General features: G+C 38.6%; 1 protein-coding gene across 4 annotated transcripts in view; it reads left to right on the forward strand.

The window, feature by feature from the left end:
* The first annotated feature begins 257 nt into the window (after window positions 1–257).
* NTN4 (netrin 4) overlaps window positions 258–19,041 on the forward strand; it is a 41,459-nt gene continuing 22,675 nt past the window's right edge. For 2 of the 4 annotated variants that reach the window (XM_032221816.1, XM_032221819.1), the window contains exons 1-2: window positions 258–699; window positions 8,547–9,076. In XM_032221816.1, coding sequence (XP_032077707.1) covers window positions 654–699; window positions 8,547–9,076 — 576 coding nt within the window. In that variant the 5' untranslated portion in view covers window positions 258–653. Of the gene's footprint in view, window positions 700–810; window positions 927–7,345; window positions 7,428–8,546; window positions 9,077–19,041 lie in introns of those variants that run through there. The other 2 variants (XM_032221818.1, XM_032221817.1) reach the window with 2 other exon arrangements.

Raw genomic sequence — 19,041 nt, forward strand, 5'->3', positions numbered from 1 at the left:
GAAGTGACAGCGGGCTAAAGCCAGGGGGTTCGGGGAACGCCGCGAGGAGAGAGCCGGGCGCTGGGACGGGGGCAGCCCGTTCTTTGCTCACCACAGCACCAGGCCCCCTGGAGGGCCGTGGCGGGCTGGGTGGGGAGGGACGGCAGGGCAGCGAGGAAAGGGACGAGGAAGGCGGTCTCTACTCCCCACTATGACAGACGGGAGGGGTGGGAGCAGCTGGAGACGGCCCTTCTCCTCCTCCTCCTCCTCCTCCTGGGGCTCCGCCGCCGCCGCCGCTCTACTATGAGCCGCCGCCGCTGCCACTCCCCTCTCAGCCTGTCACTCGGGACGCCGAGACAAGCCGGAGAGGCGGGATAGGAGGATCGGCGCCTCTTCTTCATGCACCTGGCCGGGGATCCCCCAGCGGGGACCGAGAGGCGGCGGCAAAGGCGGCGAGGGAGCGGGGCTGGCGGGGATCGGCTGCTACCGCTAGGAGCCAAAAAGATGCCCGCGGTAGCAGCACCTGCGGTTCGGGTTGGCTCCATCGGTCCTCCGGCCGTCGCCCTGCGGGGGCCTGTGACGAGGGAGCCTGGCTGCCGTCCTTAGCGGCGCCCAGATCGAGGGTTCGCGCCCACACGGGACTGCATGCCTGCTCGGCGCCCCGCGCTCCTGCCATGGGGAGTCCCTTCTGGCCCCTCGTGTTGCTGGGCTGCTCTGCAGGTGGGTGTCGCGGAGCCCGCGGGAGTGTCGGGGTGGCCCTCCCCCTGGCGGGTCTGCTGCTGGCGGAGAAGAGGCGCTTTTAGGAACGGTTCCTCACGGGGGCACGTTGACTCCGGGGCGCTTCTCCCGCACGGTCCCTCCTTTGCTTGGGGCAATCGCTGAAAAACGTCCCCTGGCCACTCGCAGAGTTCCTCCTCAACTGAACTCGGAGGAGAGGGGCTCGTATTGTAAGTAAACGAGATAAAATGCGCTGTCTAAACGACGGCAGCGGTTCCGTGAGCTTAGAAGAAAAGCATTAAAGGGTTGGAGCTGCGCAAGAGAGAAAGGAGGTTTTTAAAAATCTATTCGGCAGAGAATATACCGCCTCTTTGTATATGACTTAGCACAGAGGTCTTCAAACTTGTGGACTTCAACTCCTAGAATTCTCCAGCCAGCATAGCTGGCTGGAGAATTCTGGGAACTGAAGTCTATAAGTTTTAAAGTGGCCAAGTTTGGGAACCCCGGCCCTAACTGCTGCAATAAACTGCTGGCTCTATAGCAGTGGTGGGTTTCAATTTTTTTTAGAACTTCTTCTGTAGGAGTGGCCTGCTTTGTGGGAGTGGCTTGCCAGCCATGTGATTGGGTGGGCGTGGCAAACTTGTAAAAGCTTAGCTACCAAAATGTTGGCTCAGAAACTCTGACATTTGAAGCACACAAGTCTTAAAGCTGTCATGTTGCAAGACCCTTGCATCCCTAGCCCTTTAGAAAAAAAACCAGGGATGTTCAAACTTGACAGCTTTAAGACTTGTGGACTTCAACTCCCAGAATTCCTCCCCTCACTCTTCATCTTGATGATGTGCGGACTAAACGGCACTGTAGATTTGTGGAATCTCTTCTATAGAAGAGGTTAGAACTGTCAGGAACCCACCCCTGCTCTATAGATAGCTGGCTGGAGAACTCTGGGAGTTGAAGTCCACAAGTCTTAAAAGTTGCCAGGTTTGGGGACCCCAGCCCTAGCTGCTACACCAAACTGGCTCTATAGATAGCTGGCTGGAGAATTCTGGGAGTTGAAGTCCACAAGACTTAAAGTTGCCAAGTTAGTGAGCCTGACTTAAGCATAAACTTGGGAAATGGAATTTTAAAATATAAGAGCATTTTGTTATAATATTGCAGCTTTCTTTCCTCTCGAAAAATAGGGGAGTAGTGGGTATTCTGTTGTAATGGGTGTTTAGAGAGAGCCAGCTTGGTACAATGATTAAGACGCCAGGCTAGAAACTGAATTCTAGTCCTGTCTTGGGCACAAAGCTATCTGGGTGACCTTGGGCCAGTCACTCTGTCTCAATCTAGGAAGAAAGCAATGGCAAATCACTTCTGAAAAGCCTTGCCAAGAAAATGGCAAGAGTCTAATCAGGTCAACACTTATTCAAAGGCACAAGCCCTGTCCAGAAAAGGTATGCAGAATTGTTGATCTTATTCGTTCATTCAGAGTGCAACAATAGATGCACTCAGTAATAAACAGTATTTCTATAGAAGGTGTACTGTACACCAAAATAAACATATAGCCCTAGATCCTAAATGGCCCTTATTAGTTTCCCTGAATCGACAAGAAATGTGTAATGTATCATTTAAGTGGAATTAAAGAAAGACTAACTAGTATATCTATGTCGCAGTGTAGGATGACAGAATTTACTTACTACAAACACTTCATTTTTTACACATTAAGTAAGTAGCACAATTGTTTAAACAGAAGCAGAAAAAAGATACTTAAGGTAATTCCAGTAACAAGATTACAGAGAATTACTTCTTGGAATGTGTATGATAATTATTTTTCTCTGATTATATTAGTTGCAATGAACAATTTAGAGATTGTTTGTAATCTACTGGCATTCTTTTCATATTGATTTTCCTTCTGAATATTGAGAATATCTAGGACTGTACTTTTGCATTCATGTCCATTCCATGAATACCACATGCTGGCATTTTTACTTTAAATAGTGGGAAACAGCTCATATAGATTTGAGGAATAAAACAAAAATAAGAAAGCTGTTAATGAAACTACAATATTTATATTCAGACCAGACAAGGTAATTTAGAAAAAGTGCAGCAAGAATTAATTAAGGGACTTGGACTACACTGTCCTGAAACTGAAGGAAACATGAAAAGGAAACTCAAACTAATTCCACCTTGGATTTTTCTTTGAGAGAAAAATTTGGACAGGTTTTCAAGATTCTGTTAATATACCTTACAACAATAAAGTGTTTCTTCCCCTGGCCTACTTCAAAGGGTTGGCATCAATCTGGAAAGCCTGTCCAAATTCTCTCTATTTTCTTTTTGTTTATAGTAAACAAAATGAAGGTGGGATTATTCTGAGTTTCTTTTTCATGATACTTTCTATCTCTGGACATAATCTCTTGTCAAAGACTCTCCTTAATGGCTTACTCCTTTCTTCCAAGCTTAATGGCTCCTTCATATCTTCCCCAAGATCAGCTCTAAATCCCTTTACAGTACTACCTCATGCAGGGTCTTGTCTGATACTACAGATTTCAGGTTATTATCCTGCATGGTGCCCAGCCTCACAGGACTGTTGTGAGAAAAATAAAACAAAGGAATATAGGTATACCTCATGAAGCCCTTACATTGAACACAGGATAGAACAAGCAAATAAAGTGCAGCTTAACAATAAACTTTGGACTGAGAGAGGAAGAAAAAAAAGGAGAAATAGAAAAGCAATAAGTAAAAAAAAAGAAACTGGTGTCAAAAATGTTTTTCATAATCTTGTGATTTGTTGATTATATTAGATTGTTCTTTTTTTAATTGAAGTTTATTATATAAAATAGACAGAAGCAAAGATATTAACCTGAATAGAGGAAGGGAATGAGAAAAAGTACAAAGTAAAAAAGCAGTGATTTACAACTTTTTCAGTACAGTGGAATATAAAACACAGTTACAACCTCAACTTTTTAAATTGTACTATATTTAGTAAGTACTAGCCATTTCTATAACAACGAAATAATCTAATCATCTAAGCATAAGAGCAAAGTTTCATTTTTTTTTGTTTCAAGCATAAAGTCCAGAAGCAGTTTCCAAGTAGAAACAAAGCTGGATAAACTATTTTCTTTCATTAAAGCAACTTTTGCCATCTCTACCAGTTTCATCGCTTTCTCCAACACATCTTCCATTGTGGAAATTGATGTGTATTTCCATTTGTGTGCATATAGGATTCTTGCTACAGTCAACAGAGGTAGCAACAAAGTTCCATTTTTTTCCAAGTTATTCATCCAAAGTCCTGATAGAAAAGGTTTCAATTTTATATTTGTTTTAAGAATTTTCCAAATTAAGAGAGAGAACAACTGGCTTTTGTTTCCTTTTTTAACACTATGGCCCTGTGAGCTCCTTATCAGGAGACACAAGAACCTTATTGGCATAAAATTCACAAGGTTCTTGGCAAAATTCAGTTCCAGCCGAGGCACAAGAGGATCAAGTAGAACATCTCTGGGTTGAGTTTCAGGATGTTACCCCCGGGGATGTGGACAAGGCCATGAGGGCTGTAAGTGCCTCCACCTGCGTACTGGACCCGTGTCCCTCATGGCTGGTTGCTAACAGCAGTGAGGTGACACGAGGCTGGATCCAGGCGGTTGTTACCGCCTCTCTTCGGGAGGGGAACTTCCCCGCCGCACTGAAAGCGGCGGTGGTGAGACCCCTCCTAAAGAAGCCATCTCTGGATCCAGCTGTTCTTAATAACTATCGCCCAGTCTCCAACCTTCCCTTCCTTGGGAAGGTTGTTGAGAAGGTGGTGGCCTTCCAGCTCCAACGGTCCTTGGAGGAAGCAAACTATCTCGACCCCTTCCAGTCAGGCTTCAGACCCGGTTACAGCACAGAAACCGCTTTGGTCGCATTGACCGATGATCTCTGGAGAGCCAGAGATGGAGGACATTCCTCCATCCTGGTTCTCCTTGACCTCTCAGCGGCTTTCGATACCATCGACCATGGTATCCTTCTGCGACGACTGCGGGAGGTGGGAGTGGGAGGCACCGTGTTGCGGTGGTTCTCCTCCTACCTCTCGGACAGGTCGCAGTCGGTGTTGGTGGGGGGGCAGAGATCGTCCCCTAGGCCCCTAACATATGGGGTGCCCCAGGGCTCGGTCTTATCCCCCCTACTATTCAACATCTACATGAAACCGCTGGGAGAGATCATCCGTAGGCACGGGATCAGATACCATCAATATGCGGACGATACCCAGTTGTATCTGTCCGCCCCGTGCCAACTCAATGAAGCGGCAGACGTGATGAACCGAGGCCTTGAAGCCGTTATGGACTGGATGAGGGTTAACAAGCTTGTGCTCAACCCAGAAAAGACCGAGTGGCTGTTGTGTTTTCCTCCCAAAGATTCGACAAACATTCCATCACTCAGGCTGGGGGGTCAAATTTTACACCCCTCAGAGAGGGTTCGCAACTTGGGAGTCCTCCTGGATCCACAGCTATCGTTTGACCACCACCTGACGGCTGTGACCAGGGGGGCATTCGCCCAGGTTCGCCTGGTGCGCCAGTTGCGACCCTACCTGAATCGGGAGGCACTCACAACAGTCACTCGGGCCCTTGTGACCTCTAGGCTGGAATACTGCAATGTGCTCTACATGGGGCTGCCCTTGAGGAGCATCCGGCGACTTCAGCTAGTACAGAACGCGGCCGCGTGAGTGATTGTGGGTGCACCTCGGTTCACCCACATAACACCTATCCTCCGCGAGCTGCGTTGGCTACCTGTCGATCTCCGGATGCGCTTCAAGGTGCTATTAGTCACCCATAAAGCCCTGCATGGTAGTGGATCTGGATACTTGAGAGACCGCCTTCTGCCAATTACCTCCCTGCGACCAATTAGATCTCACAGGTTGGGCCTCCTCCGTATTCCATCGGCCAGCCAGTGCCGGCTGGCAACCACAAGGAGGAGGGCCTTCTCAGTAGTAGCCCCGACCCTTTGGAACGAACTCCCCGTGGAGATTCGTACCCTCGCCACCGTCCAGGCCTTCCGCACAGCCCTTAAGAACTGGCTAGCCCGTCAGGCCTGGGGACAAGGATAGCCGCCCCTCCCGAATGATGAATGTATGTTGCTTATTACTTTTATTATATGTGTCTTCGTCATTGTTTTGTATTCCCCCTCCCTGATTTTATGTGAGCCGCCCTGAGTCCCCTCAGGGAAAAGGGCGGCCTACAAATATTAATAAAATCTTTAAAAAATCTTTAAAATAATTGCCTCATATTTTTATGAGGTACACTTTACTCCATCTAAGAGTATCTTGTACTGTTGAAGAAGACCATGGTTTAGGAATCCAATTCTTTCTTGACAACACAATTTTCATGGCCACTTGTTCACCTCCAAGATTTTCTTTCCTTTATTGTTCCTTGACTATGTATGGAAGGGTGATGAAAACACTACAATCCATATAGCTTCATCTTTTACCCTAATTTTATAATTTCTTACAAAGCTCTTTTAGCAACATTGAACCACACATGGATAAACAGGAATGGATAGTGATCAGATTGATGAGTCTTGGTAATCTTTCCTTCATATTCTGAATTTGTGCACCAACATGGAGTTCTCCTCACTATGGCTCCTTATATCTAGCATACTAGTGATTTTTTTCACCACTACCACTACTGCTCTTCTTTCCTCCTCAAGGGAAGTTTCAGTTGGGTTTCTTGGTTTTGTTGACCAGAGCTGGAGAGGTTGGAATAATAGAACTTTCTCAGGTAAATGGTGCTTGGCTTCCATGATTGCATTCTTTGAGCAAATCCTTGATGTGGAGGACCACCATGTTCAACCCATCATTCTTGTCACAATCCTCCAAATACTCATCCCTCCACGGAAGTGCTTTCTTCCTTCTTATGCCGCCCCCTTATTGACCCTGTCTCTGGATGACTTCCTGTGCCCTTCTCCTTAAAGGCCTCATTCTGTCAGTCTTTGTGGAAAGCTGTTTGTGGAGTATTGCTGTGATTGTCACGATCTCTGATGTGTATAAAAAGGAATGGCTAGCTTCCAGTTCTTTCACCCTTTTCTTCTGCAAGGGGAAATGCTAGTGTTTGCCACAAAAGTAATTAGCATAATTTCCTGGTAAACACAGCACACAGCTTCCAAGTTCCCATTGCTCCACTGATGCCACTGATACCATCCTTTTGACAGTATCTCAAGCCAGCTTCTTTCTCTCCTGCTAAATTCTCTTGCCAAAGCTCTCCTATTCCTATTTGCTCTCCTAATTTCTTCCTTTGGTTGTAAACTCCCCGCCGTCTATTTTTCTGAAGAGTGTTGGCCAAGACTCATGAAGCATAAACCTAATTTTGCATGTTTTCAGTATTTTATTTAATCCTGTATGAATTAGACATTTGAGTTTAAAAGGCAAGGCAAGCTTTTCCAAAAAGGATTGCATGTGTATCAGATTGAATGCAGATGTATTTTAACTCACAGGATATACATATCATTACTTATTTTCTCTAAGATAATTTTTTTTATGCTTCAGATTTTTCCTTCGCTAGATTGCAAAAAAAATGGAATAGATCAAGTTGCTACCCAAAGATACTTTTTCAAAAAGCAACAGGACTTTTTTTTCCCTTGAAAACATTTCACTTCTCTTCTTAGATGAGAAGCAAAACATCTTCACGGAAAAAACAAAAAAAGTCCAACTGCCTTTAGGACAACCATGGATAACTGAAAATCTCCATAGACATCAAATCACTACAGTAAACCTGATTATATAGCAGGTAAAGGGACCTATGTAGCATAATGAAAGTGAAAAATTTAACAGCCAGCATGTTAACTGAGGCAATTTATGGCAATTGTAACTGATACCTGAAAATATTTCCTTACTTCTCAGGAAAACTATATAGATTAGTTAATGTTTGTACAGCACTTTGAAAAGAGTTGGACATTATAATGTGACCTTTACCAGTGTACTTATTTACTTTTGTAGGCATAAGCATGCTGTCTGAATCTAAGATAGCACAACTTTTCTTTTCAAAGTAAAAATCAACCTTCATTCTAAACATGTTTTTTTCTAAGAAATAAGTACAATTTATTGCAAATGAACATTCCTTTGTCTAAGCAAAGAGTGATAGGATGAATAGAGCAGAAGAATAAATGACTGGAGTAGACAGCCTCTGAAAATAGAATACATACGGTACATGTTTACTAGTGATCTTACTCTCCTATTTTAAATTTGTTTTAACTGAGTGCTTATGTAAACAGAAAAATTTGAAATACAATTCATGAGTCAAAAAGAAAAGAAAAAGGGATAGCTTAGGCAGAAAACAGACAATACTATTATTCACTATGTATTCTTGACATTAATAATGATCTTCCACTTAATAATTTTTAGTCATTTCTTGATAATGTGAAGTATATCATTTTGTAATGTTAGACTTGCACAAGAACCCAAGTAGTTACTTTATACTGAGCCAGTCATCCATTCTTCCCCAAATAATTGTCACTGACTGGCAGGGATCCTTCAAGGTTTCTGGCAGAAGAGATTTGTACTTGGTGGTGTTAATATTTGAACATGAAAAATATGTGCTGTACAACTGAACAATAATATTCCTGTAACTAAAGACCTGCCTGGAATTAATTTAGTTACAATGAAATTGAGTATTTCAAGAGTTTTGGACAAATTTATTTCTTAGTAAAAGCATTTGATATAAATGGTCAATATTTTTAACAAAAATTATCACAATATTCCTTGTGCCCCAAAACAGACTTATAAAATAATTGAGTATTATTATCTATCTAGATATACAATGGAGCTGTTCTGAGATTGGGATTATAATGAATCCAATGTTTATTTAACTAAGCTTTCTTATTTTGTATGCATTTTTTTTGTTATTTAGGATTGAGTAGTATTCTTGGAACTGGGTCTCGTTGTGAGAAGGCATGCAATCCTCAAATGGGAAACCTAGGTCATGGACGTAAATTGTGGACAGATACAACATGTGGATACAACTCCACAGAATTATACTGTTCTTACAGTGAAAATACAGACCTCCTATGCAAGCAGCCTAAGTGTAGCAAATGCAACTCTATGAATACACATCTGGCTCATCCGGCTTCTGCTATGGTTGATTCGTCTTTTAGATTACCACACACATGGTGGCAATCAGCACAAGGAGTAGAGAGGGAGAAGATCCAGCTCAATTTGGAAACTGAATTTTATTTCACTCATTTAATCATGATATTCAAGTCACCAAGACCAGCAGCCATGGTCCTAGAGCGATCTCAGGATTTTGGAAAAACTTGGAAGCCTTATAAGTATTTTTCCATCAACTGCTCAGCAGCCTTTGGGTTGGATGATGACGTAACTAAGAAAGAGGCACTTTGCACTTCAAGATACTCCAGCCATTTCCCCTGCACTGGAGGAGAGGTGAGTTCACTAAGCTATCCATGACAATATTTCAATGTTGTTTGAAAACTGTAAAGTCCTCCACTTTCTATTTCTAAAAGGTAAAGAAGTTCTCAGTTTAGCCTACACTAATATTACCGGGAAGTGTCCCATCCAATTATTAAGCAGGTCCAACTCTGGTGAACTTCTAAATGCCAGACAAAATTGGCCAAATGCTGCCACCTGCATCTGAAACCTTATTTTTAAAGTACTATGTTTAAAAGGAATATGAGTTTTTATTATAATAAATGGAAAGATAAAAGATAAAGATTGTTCATTTGTATTTCTAGGCATAATATTGCTTGCTTAAAGCCTGGTGAACTTTGTTTTCTTTGTCTGTGGCTGGGTATTTTATTATCATTCTTTGCAAGTGACACTCATTCTCTTTAAATGTTGAGAAAATTGCTATAATAGAAAACCAACCTATTATAAGTATGTAGAGTGTACTTATCAAATTCTTCATCTCACACCCTGAATGCCTGACATCAGCCAGCTTCTGACATATCCTTCTGGGATTTCCTGCCATTTTATTCCTATTTTTTTGTCAGGAATTCATACTAAAGAAATTAACTGTCTAATGCAGCAGTAGGCTCACTCTTAATAGCAAAACTGACCAAAACAGGTTGGTAGATGTAAGCTTATTTTATTTATTAAATTTGTTTGCCATTCATCCCAGTTAATGAAGATATCCTTATTATGCTAATTATGTGTGGCTCTATTTGATCTGAAGTTCTTTTGATTGTTCTAGAGCAGTGGTCTCCAACCTTGGCAACTTTAAGACTTGTGGACTTCAACTTCCAGAGTTCCTCAGCCAGCTTTGCTCTGGGAGTTGAAGTCCACAAGTCTTAAAGTTGCCAAGGTTGGAGACCACTGTTCTAGAGTATTGCCACACAAAAAGCAAGTGACCTCATGTAGCAGATTTCTAGGAAGAAGGAAATACAAGACTTTCCTCTGTACTCGTATTTTTTTATAACCTGAGATCAAGTTGTTTACTCTAGGCTGGATAATCACACCTAAACTCAAGAATTAGTAACTGGAAGAAGTAAAATAACTTTAGTCTCAATAAAAGCAGGCATACACGCTTTGGAATGCAAAGATTGGTTAGGAAAAGTAGTGATCAATTTCTGAAGCCTAAACAGGAGAATTAAATACCAAAAGCTTTTTACTCCTTTCCATAAAAACCAAAAATGAAATGTAAAATTGTCAAATAATTATGCTAATAAAGTGATTTATATACATTGCAACAGTCCATATTTTGTGTGGAAGCATGTCTATGTATCTTGATGCTCCATCTTTGTATATATATCTATAAAGTTAATATTGTGTGAGTGCATACCCTTATGTGTGTGTTTCATTGCCAAATACACAGAAACATATGTGCATATACGCACACAAACACACAAAATATATGTGTTCGCTCACAAGAGAAAAGGTGATTGTCCACTGCTTTCCTGGAAGAGAAAGTTGGGCAAACACACAGCAAGAGAATTGCCCAATGGAAGATGAAATATCTTGCTGTCAAAGCTGAATATAATTAAGCTAGTCCTTGGATTGTAACAGCAATTGGAGCAGAATTTCCATCACTAAGTGATGTGGTTGTAAAATACAATGTCATAGGACCGCATTGTTTAGTGACACCAATCCTAGCAGTCCTAGTTGCCATTGTAACCCCCAGGACCACACAGGTTATTAAGTGAGAACTCATGCAACTAAGTGCAAGACCAGAACAGCTTAAACAGCAAGTGTGGATATGAATAACTAAACCCATAACTGTCTATGTCCCATTGCACCTTATAATCAGGAGGTTGTGAAATGCAAAAAAGTTGGTGCCACTGAAGATTCACTTCTAACAGTTTAGTTTCCCTACTCCTAATATCCTGCATGCATTGTTTGCATTCACTGCACTTGGGAAAGGTAAGAGATGCCCTTGAAGAACATCTGCTGGCTTCTGGGCCATTGCAGGTGTGGGAGCAGAAGAAACAGGAAGCAGGGACTAAACATCTAATTTAGAGGTTTTCAACTTTAAAATATTCAAGATGACTTACTTTTTATATTTTCCCATGTGCTGTTCATAAGCTGCCAGAATTATTGAGAAAACTTTCCTCCTCCTCCTCCTCCTCCTCCTCCTCCTCCTCCTCCTCCTCCTTCTTTTTCATTTGTTTTCTATGGCTATGGGCTTCAAAGGCAGAAAATGACTTGAGCCTCCCACGATTTCTCAAGGGTCCAATGGCAACCAGCAAAAATGACCTAAAAAGATGAAAATACATTAAACACTCCAGATAAAATTAGTAGAAAGTCTTATAGACAGCTAACTTCAGCTTCTCTATAATATGTGGTCATAAAGCCCCAAGGAAGTCTTAATTTAATTTATGTCTTCTCCAATTATTTTACTGTCTGATTAGTTGCTGGTATCTTCCCATTGAACAGTTATGAAATAATAGATAAAGGAATGCATATTTCCCTCCCTGAACGGAGAAGTTTCAGTGACTGCTTTTGTAAGTTATTGTGAGGTATATGTATATGATGCATGCATTCATACAGTATATTCATGTATGAACTTCTACTTGCATATTCTATAGCTCCTCAGTTATCAACCAGAGATGGGTTGCTCCCAGTTCAGCCCAGTTCGGCCGAACCGGTAGTGGCAGCAGCAGGAGGCTCAACCCACCCACCTAGACAGAGAGAGAAAGAGAGAGAGAGAATGTGTACGCTCATGACAGAACCAGTAGTAAAACTGGTACAAACCCATCACTGTTATCAACCATTTCTTCATAAATGTTCTTGTTAGCTAGAAAGATACTTATCCAGTTATTAAAACAACTACAACAATGTAGGTTTGTTACAGCCTTAGTATGTTAACAAATATTTTCTAAAATAAAATGTGCCAATTTAGAATTGCTTTATTTTTAAGGCTTAAATGCACATTATTAATTATGAAACATATGAGTGAGTGTATGCAAAGAATATGTACAGTACTTCCAGAAGTCACCCAAGGCTTGTAGCTGATCCCAGATAACTACCAGGAATTATGTTGGGTAGCAGTAATATAGCAGAATGCTTTTGGCAGATGGGTATCAGAAGGGAATAGAAAAGTTCTATTTAAAAGAATTAGAAAATGAAGTCAGATCAGCATTCCAGTCATTACCAAGTTACAAGGTACAGGAATTGGTGGAACATCTATAGAATTACGGCAAGCAACCAAAAAATAGCTAGCTAACATCTAGCTGTTCTGGAGAAGAACAGTAAGTCTGCTCACATACCAGTGTCTAAGAAAGGACACAATTTTAACAAAGTGTTCACACTAACACACTATTTCACATGCTAGCAAAATAATGATTAGGATTATGCTGATATGGAAGGGGAGGTGCCAGATGTTTAAATTATTTGAAAGAAAAATAAGGAATATTATTGTTGATGCTTGTTGGATAATTAAGAAGTTAGTATCTGCTTTATTAATTATAGAAAATTATATCAACTAGGTCAAGCTGTGGAATATTCTTATGAAAATGAGAATCACAAAATGTAATTCATTTTCTTCATGAAAAATCTATATAGACTGGATGGAAGCCACAATCTGGACTGAATAGGCAAAAAAAAATCTATTGAAAGATCTGAAGGATCTTACTATTAAAGCATTTTGTAAGTGGAATGTATTAGTTTATTCCATTGTGTATGAAAGATACTAATACAAAAATTCACAATGCTACTTTCTGTACTCACATTGCTAATCTGCAAGCACAATATCGATGATTTTGCAGGCCTTTGCTTTTGTACATATGTAATGCTCAGTGATAGGAGATTGTTCTGTGAGTCTTCTGATTATTTTGTATCCTAACCAGAAGGTAAAGTTGCTCATTCAGTCCCTTACTCTTTGGCTTAGTTTTGGGATGAAATTCATTTATTTAAATTGACAAATATCCACACATAATGAAGGCATGCTGACTCTAAGAACATAAATCTTTGGATAAAGGAGGAAACTTGTCTGAGAAAGATTTATATGTCCCCGTTTAAGGTCAAAAACCTTCAAAGTTCAAGGTAGAAAGAGTGATTTTTATTTTAGAAAACCTCTTTTGAAATACATTGAAATATTTATAGAAAATAACTGTAAGATTAAAGAACTAATTAAAAGGAATGTATTGACACTATCTACAAATAACTGGGACCCTCCTATTCTGTTCTCAATGAAATTTTTATCAATATTTGTCAAGAGAAAAAATTCCAATAGAATAACATCCAGATTCAGTAACTCTGAAATAGATAAGAAAGCTGGCATTTGTTCATGCAGTACCTGGGCAACTGGAAATATGCTGGTAGAGATAGAATATAACAACAAATAATCTATATGGGTTTTTATATTTCCTCAGCATAGAAATATTTTACCTTGTAATGTGATTTATTTATCAATTTTTCCTAGTAGCTTTAATCTAGTTTATGCATAGTGGGATTATAAATAGCACTAAATAAATTTATAAACCTGTAAAATGAGCATGTGCATGTAAGAAATGGGATGTATTTCTACAATACTGACAGACACTTGCAATTATGTTTATGGCTTAGAAGAAGAACAAAAAAATGTATTAACACTAGCAGTCCTCTGTCTGGAAATACCCCAGGTCAATTAATTCATTTAATCAACTAATGAGATTAAATGGATTCTAAATAAACTACATATAAATATTTAAAACAAATTTCATAAAATCTAGATGTGGCTAATTGAGCCATTAAGTTTGATCTTCTGCCTAGTGCAGGGATCCAAATTAAAGCAGATCAATCAAGCTGGTCTTGCCATTTGAAGCAGATTCAGCTGGAATCTTCTTTCCTATAATCCATTAGTTCTTGTTCTGGACTGCAGAATGATGGAGAATCAAATTTAACCTTCGGTATGTTATTGTTCTATTATTTAGAATGGTATAATTACTTCCAATGCACATCATCTCCTCTCATGGCTAAACATTCCCAGTTCCTTCAGTATAATTTCATGGGTCTTAAATTTCTACTTCTTAATTATCCTTTTTTAATAAACTTTTTTCTAAGACAGTATGTGTATCTAAAATTTTCTGAAAGTGTATTGTTTTGTATTGCATTTAGTATTGTAAAAGGAATATCTAAAAATTGTTAAGAGTTCAAAAATTCTGACACAAAAGAAAATTTTACTTTAAAGGTTCTTGTTTTGTAAGCTTGTGTATGTATACATTTTGATGCTTTATTTAATTTTGTATATATAAATGTAACGTTTCTCCCCCCCCCCTCTCTCTCAACTTTCTGGGACCCTCCTATTCTGTTCTCAATGAAATTTTTATCAATATTTGTCAAGAGAAATATATGCCCATTAAGACTCAACCATAAGAAGGAGAGAGATTAAAAGTCCCTTTCCTGGAAAAGAAGGGTGGTAGACTACATCAGTACAAGAATTGCCCAATAGAAGGCTGTGGTAGCCTGCAGTCCAGACTAAATAACTTGCAAATTGCAAACAAAACATATTTTGTTTAAACTAAAACCATTTTAGACTTAAGCAGTCATAAGCACACAAAAATAGCAGTTTGAAACAAGAAGTACAGATATGATGCATGTGTCAAATAACCATTGGTTATGACAAGCCTTTTTGGAAGTGTGGGATTTATAATTCAAAACAGATGGAAGGCATCGGAGATCTTAAGGACTTTCTGTTTTAGGAGTTTCCTGATTATATGATGAAGGAGGGCTAAGAGAAGTTTATGCCATTATAGACTTGAAAGATCCATTTTTTAGCCATGGCATTGAGCTCTAGAACTCCCGCAAAAAATTCAGGAAATGTCCAACTAATGAGCTAAAAACACATGAACAGAAGTACATGATTCTTGATCTACTGCATATGGCAGAATCGTCTTTGAAGTAGGGCTATAGGGCTATGCACATTTTACATTTAACTTTAAACACTTAGCCTGACTTGCTTCCTATATATATATATATATATATATATATATATATATATATATGTATATGTATATGTATATGTATATGTATATGTATATGTATATGTATATGTATATGTATATGTATATGTATATGTATATGTATATGTATATGTATATGTATATATATATATATATATATATATATATATATATATATATATATATATATATATAATTGTCATCAATTATTTTTTTAATGAAAATTAAAAGCAACAGCCCCTTCTAGTCATTTACTTTGGAATGTCTTCTCTTCCTTTTTGTACACAAGTTCCTCTCCTTCCCCACTATTGGTTCCTACAACTATATCCAGGAGCAAGCTGCAGATTTCCTACAACCATCTCTCTTTCACCCAGGAAAGATTGCTTTGAAGTTTTATATCATTCTATAAATAGAGCTCAGTTGGCGTGATACAATTTCCCATTTCTGATTTTCATTTTATAAAATATACAGGAACATTGCCTCTAAATGTACATTCTACTACATGCAGCAATTATTGGGAAGAGCTGTTTGTATTTTTAAAAGCATGAGGTTGAAACAAGCAGGTGGTCCTTAAAGTGACAGCACTGATAGTAGAAAGAAAACTTTACATGAGTATACAGACCAGAACAGAAATAATGCCTAGAAAATAGTTAATTATGTTTAATAGTAACATATCTTTAAGTTTTTGTGAGGCTGTTAAAAAGAACGCTTTTCCCAACCTAGCAGTTCAAAAGCACGTAAAAAATGAGAGTAGAAAAATAGGAACCACCTTTGGTGGGAAGGTAACAGCATTCCGTGTGCATTTAGTCATGCCAGCCACATGACCATGGAGACGTCTTCGGAAAGCACTGGCTCTTCGGCTTTGAAAGGGAGATGAGCATTGGCCCCTAGAGTCAGGAACTACTAGCACATATGTGCGAGGGGAACCTTTACCTAAAAAAACCTGTTCTCTTATCTTTAAAATTACTGTAAATAAATTAACCAAGCTTTATGTATCAAAGATGGGTGGATTTTAATTTTGTTTTATCATTTTCTGCTGGCGGTACAGAAAATATTGGTCAGCTCAGGCATATTTTGGCTTGTCGGGCCACAAGCACAGCCAAAACTCAGATTTACCGCAATGATGTTCATGCTATTCTATGTATATAAAATACAAACTTGAAACTAATTTGCAAGGCACTGTTTTGTTGTCTCCATCTCACTAAGTAGGAGGTATTGGCAGTGTACTGACACACACTCAGCAGGCTGTTATTTTCATTGCCTGAAATAACAGCAATCCCACTGCTGAAAGCAAAAATCAATAGATAATTGCTTAGCAAAACACCCAGGTAGTGAGGATAAAAGGGAGCAATACTGGACTTTTCAGAAAAGGCAATAATAAATCAATAGCTTTTCAACACCCAGCCTATTTTGTAGCTCCAGGCAAGCAATGTGGAAAATGGGCAGGCAGTGATGGTGATAGAGAAAGGCCACCTAATCTTGAATTAACTGTTATTTTGTGGATCCTCTTAGAAGGAAGAGCTATGCTGTAAGAAACTATATATTCTTCCCAAGCAGGAACACCAAGATACTTCCATTCCTTTTTTGATGCTAAACTTGATGCCTTACTTCTAGTAATCTTAATTGTGTGTTTTAATGTATTTTCTAGGGTTTGATTAGCATGGAGAAGTCTGTACAGAATTCTGCCAAATGCTAAAAATTATTTTTATTACTAAATGAAGTCACAAAATAATGAATAAGTTCTCTTTTCCCTTTATAAATGGTGATTGCTACTACCCTTTCATTTATAAAATGCAGATAATAGAGATTAATAAAACTAGGAACAATATGAATTATTGTATGTAACAATGTTATTTTTTCTCAAAAATCTGCTTTTTAAAAATAAACTATGCAGAAAGAACAAAAAACATACAATGCAGATTATTTTTAATTAAAGGAAACATGAATTTCCCACATTTAGCAAAAAAGAAATTGTCTAACATTCTATTAGGTTCCAAACTATTTTATTATTTATTTGCTTGTTTATTTATTTATTGAATTTATTTGCCACTATCTTGCAGTTTGAGACAATTCTAATTTCTTTTTTATATTAAGACATGTTGCGTGTTCCATAGTTGCTAAAAATTCATTGTAGTTGGGAACATATGTCACTGAAATAGAACTCAGACTTGTACACAGGTTTGGGAGTTGCGATTTTTCATATCTGTTTAATTCAATCTTTATTTGGTTAAGTCTAGAAACATATGTATTAGGGACCACATTCTGAAATTTGTTACCATTTATTCAATCACCAGCCAATGATTCAGCATTTTTACTCAGGTCCAACACAACCCATGACCATCGTTTTCCCAGTGCATTTCTCATTCTTGTTTCTTTCTCCCTTGGTATCTAAAGAAATACAGTAGCATTATTATTCTTTTTTGAACAGAACTTTTTTATTTTTCTTTAAAAAAAACACAAATATGTCATCATTTGTCAATCATTAAGACATTGAAGTACAATTTTTTTTTGTTGTGTGTACCCCTCCCTCCCTCCACCCCCCCACCCCCCCTCCTCCTTCCCCCCCCCGACTTCCCAGAACCCGTACACGGTATGGATTTTTAACTAACACAGTCTAAAATCTATTGAGAAAAAAAGAAATAAAGAAATTAACATTCTAGATTGACCTTAGCTTCTTCTTACTGAACTGACTTTTAACAGTTTAAATCATTTCTGATCTTAAGCATAGGCTAACTGGAATTTCTTAGTCCCGTATTTATTTTGTATATAGTCAATCCATTTTTTCCAGTCTCGTTTATATCTCTCATTTGAATGATCTTTGAGATATGCCGATATTTTAGCCATTTCAGCTAAGTTTGTTACTTTCAATGTCCATTCTTGGATTGTAGGCAAGTCTTCCTTCTTCCAATATTGCGCCACCAACAGTCTTGCTGCAGTTATCAGGTGCAGAGTCAAATTGGTCTCTACCACTGTAAAGTCAGTACATATACCTAGTAAAAATAACTGAGGACTAAACTTTATCCTTCTTTTAAAAACATTTTGCATGACCCACCATATTTTTATCCAAAATGCCTTAACCTTTTGGCAGGTCCACCATATATGATAATATGTAGCATCGAGAGAACCACACCTCCAACATTTAGGCTGTACATTCGGATACATAGAAGCCAACTTTTTAGGATCTAAATGCCATCTATAGAACATCTTGTAAAAATTTTCTCTCAGATTTTGAGCTTGTGTAAATTTCACATTTCTTACCCAGATTCTTTCCCATGTATCCAACATTATTGGTTCCTCAATATTTTGAGCCCATTTTATCATACAATCTTTAACTAATTCTGTTTCCGAATCCATCTGTATTAATACATTATATATCCTCTTTATATGCATTAAGCTTTGATCTCTTATTTGTTTAAACAGATTATCCTCAACTTGAATAAAACCAATTTTTTGATCTATTTTCCACCTAGCCTGTAATTGCCCATACTGGAACCATGTTTGAACTACCTTCTCCTCTTTTAATACCTCTAAAGATTTTAATTGTAATACCCCCCTTTCCGAGGTAAGAAGCTGTCTGTAGGTAATTCTGTCCTGTTTTTGTGCTGTATTCATATTTTCAATTGCGTGTCTAGGAATTGCCCACATGGGTAACTTGTCATTTAATTTATATTGGTATTTCTTCCAGACCCGCAATAAAGCATTTCTTAAAATATGACTTTTAAAGTTCTTATCCAATTTTTTGTTGAATAACAGGTAAGCATGCCAACCAAATACCAGATCGTGTCCCTCAATGTTCAATATTCTATCATTGGTTAAGTGAATCCAATCACTAATTACAGATAATGCCACTGCATCATAATATAGTTTTAAATTAGGTAGCTTCAATCCTCCTCTCTCACGTACATCTTGCATTATTTTCATCTTTACCCTCGGCTTCTTTCCTGCCCACACAAATTTATTGATACCCTTCTGCCATTCTAAAAGGTTCGCATCTTTTTTAAGTATAGGTAACAT

The sequence above is a fragment of the Thamnophis elegans genome, chromosome 7 (genome assembly GCF_009769535.1).
Source record: "Thamnophis elegans isolate rThaEle1 chromosome 7, rThaEle1.pri, whole genome shotgun sequence".
In the NCBI taxonomy this organism is placed as follows: Eukaryota; Metazoa; Chordata; class Lepidosauria; order Squamata; family Colubridae; genus Thamnophis; species Thamnophis elegans.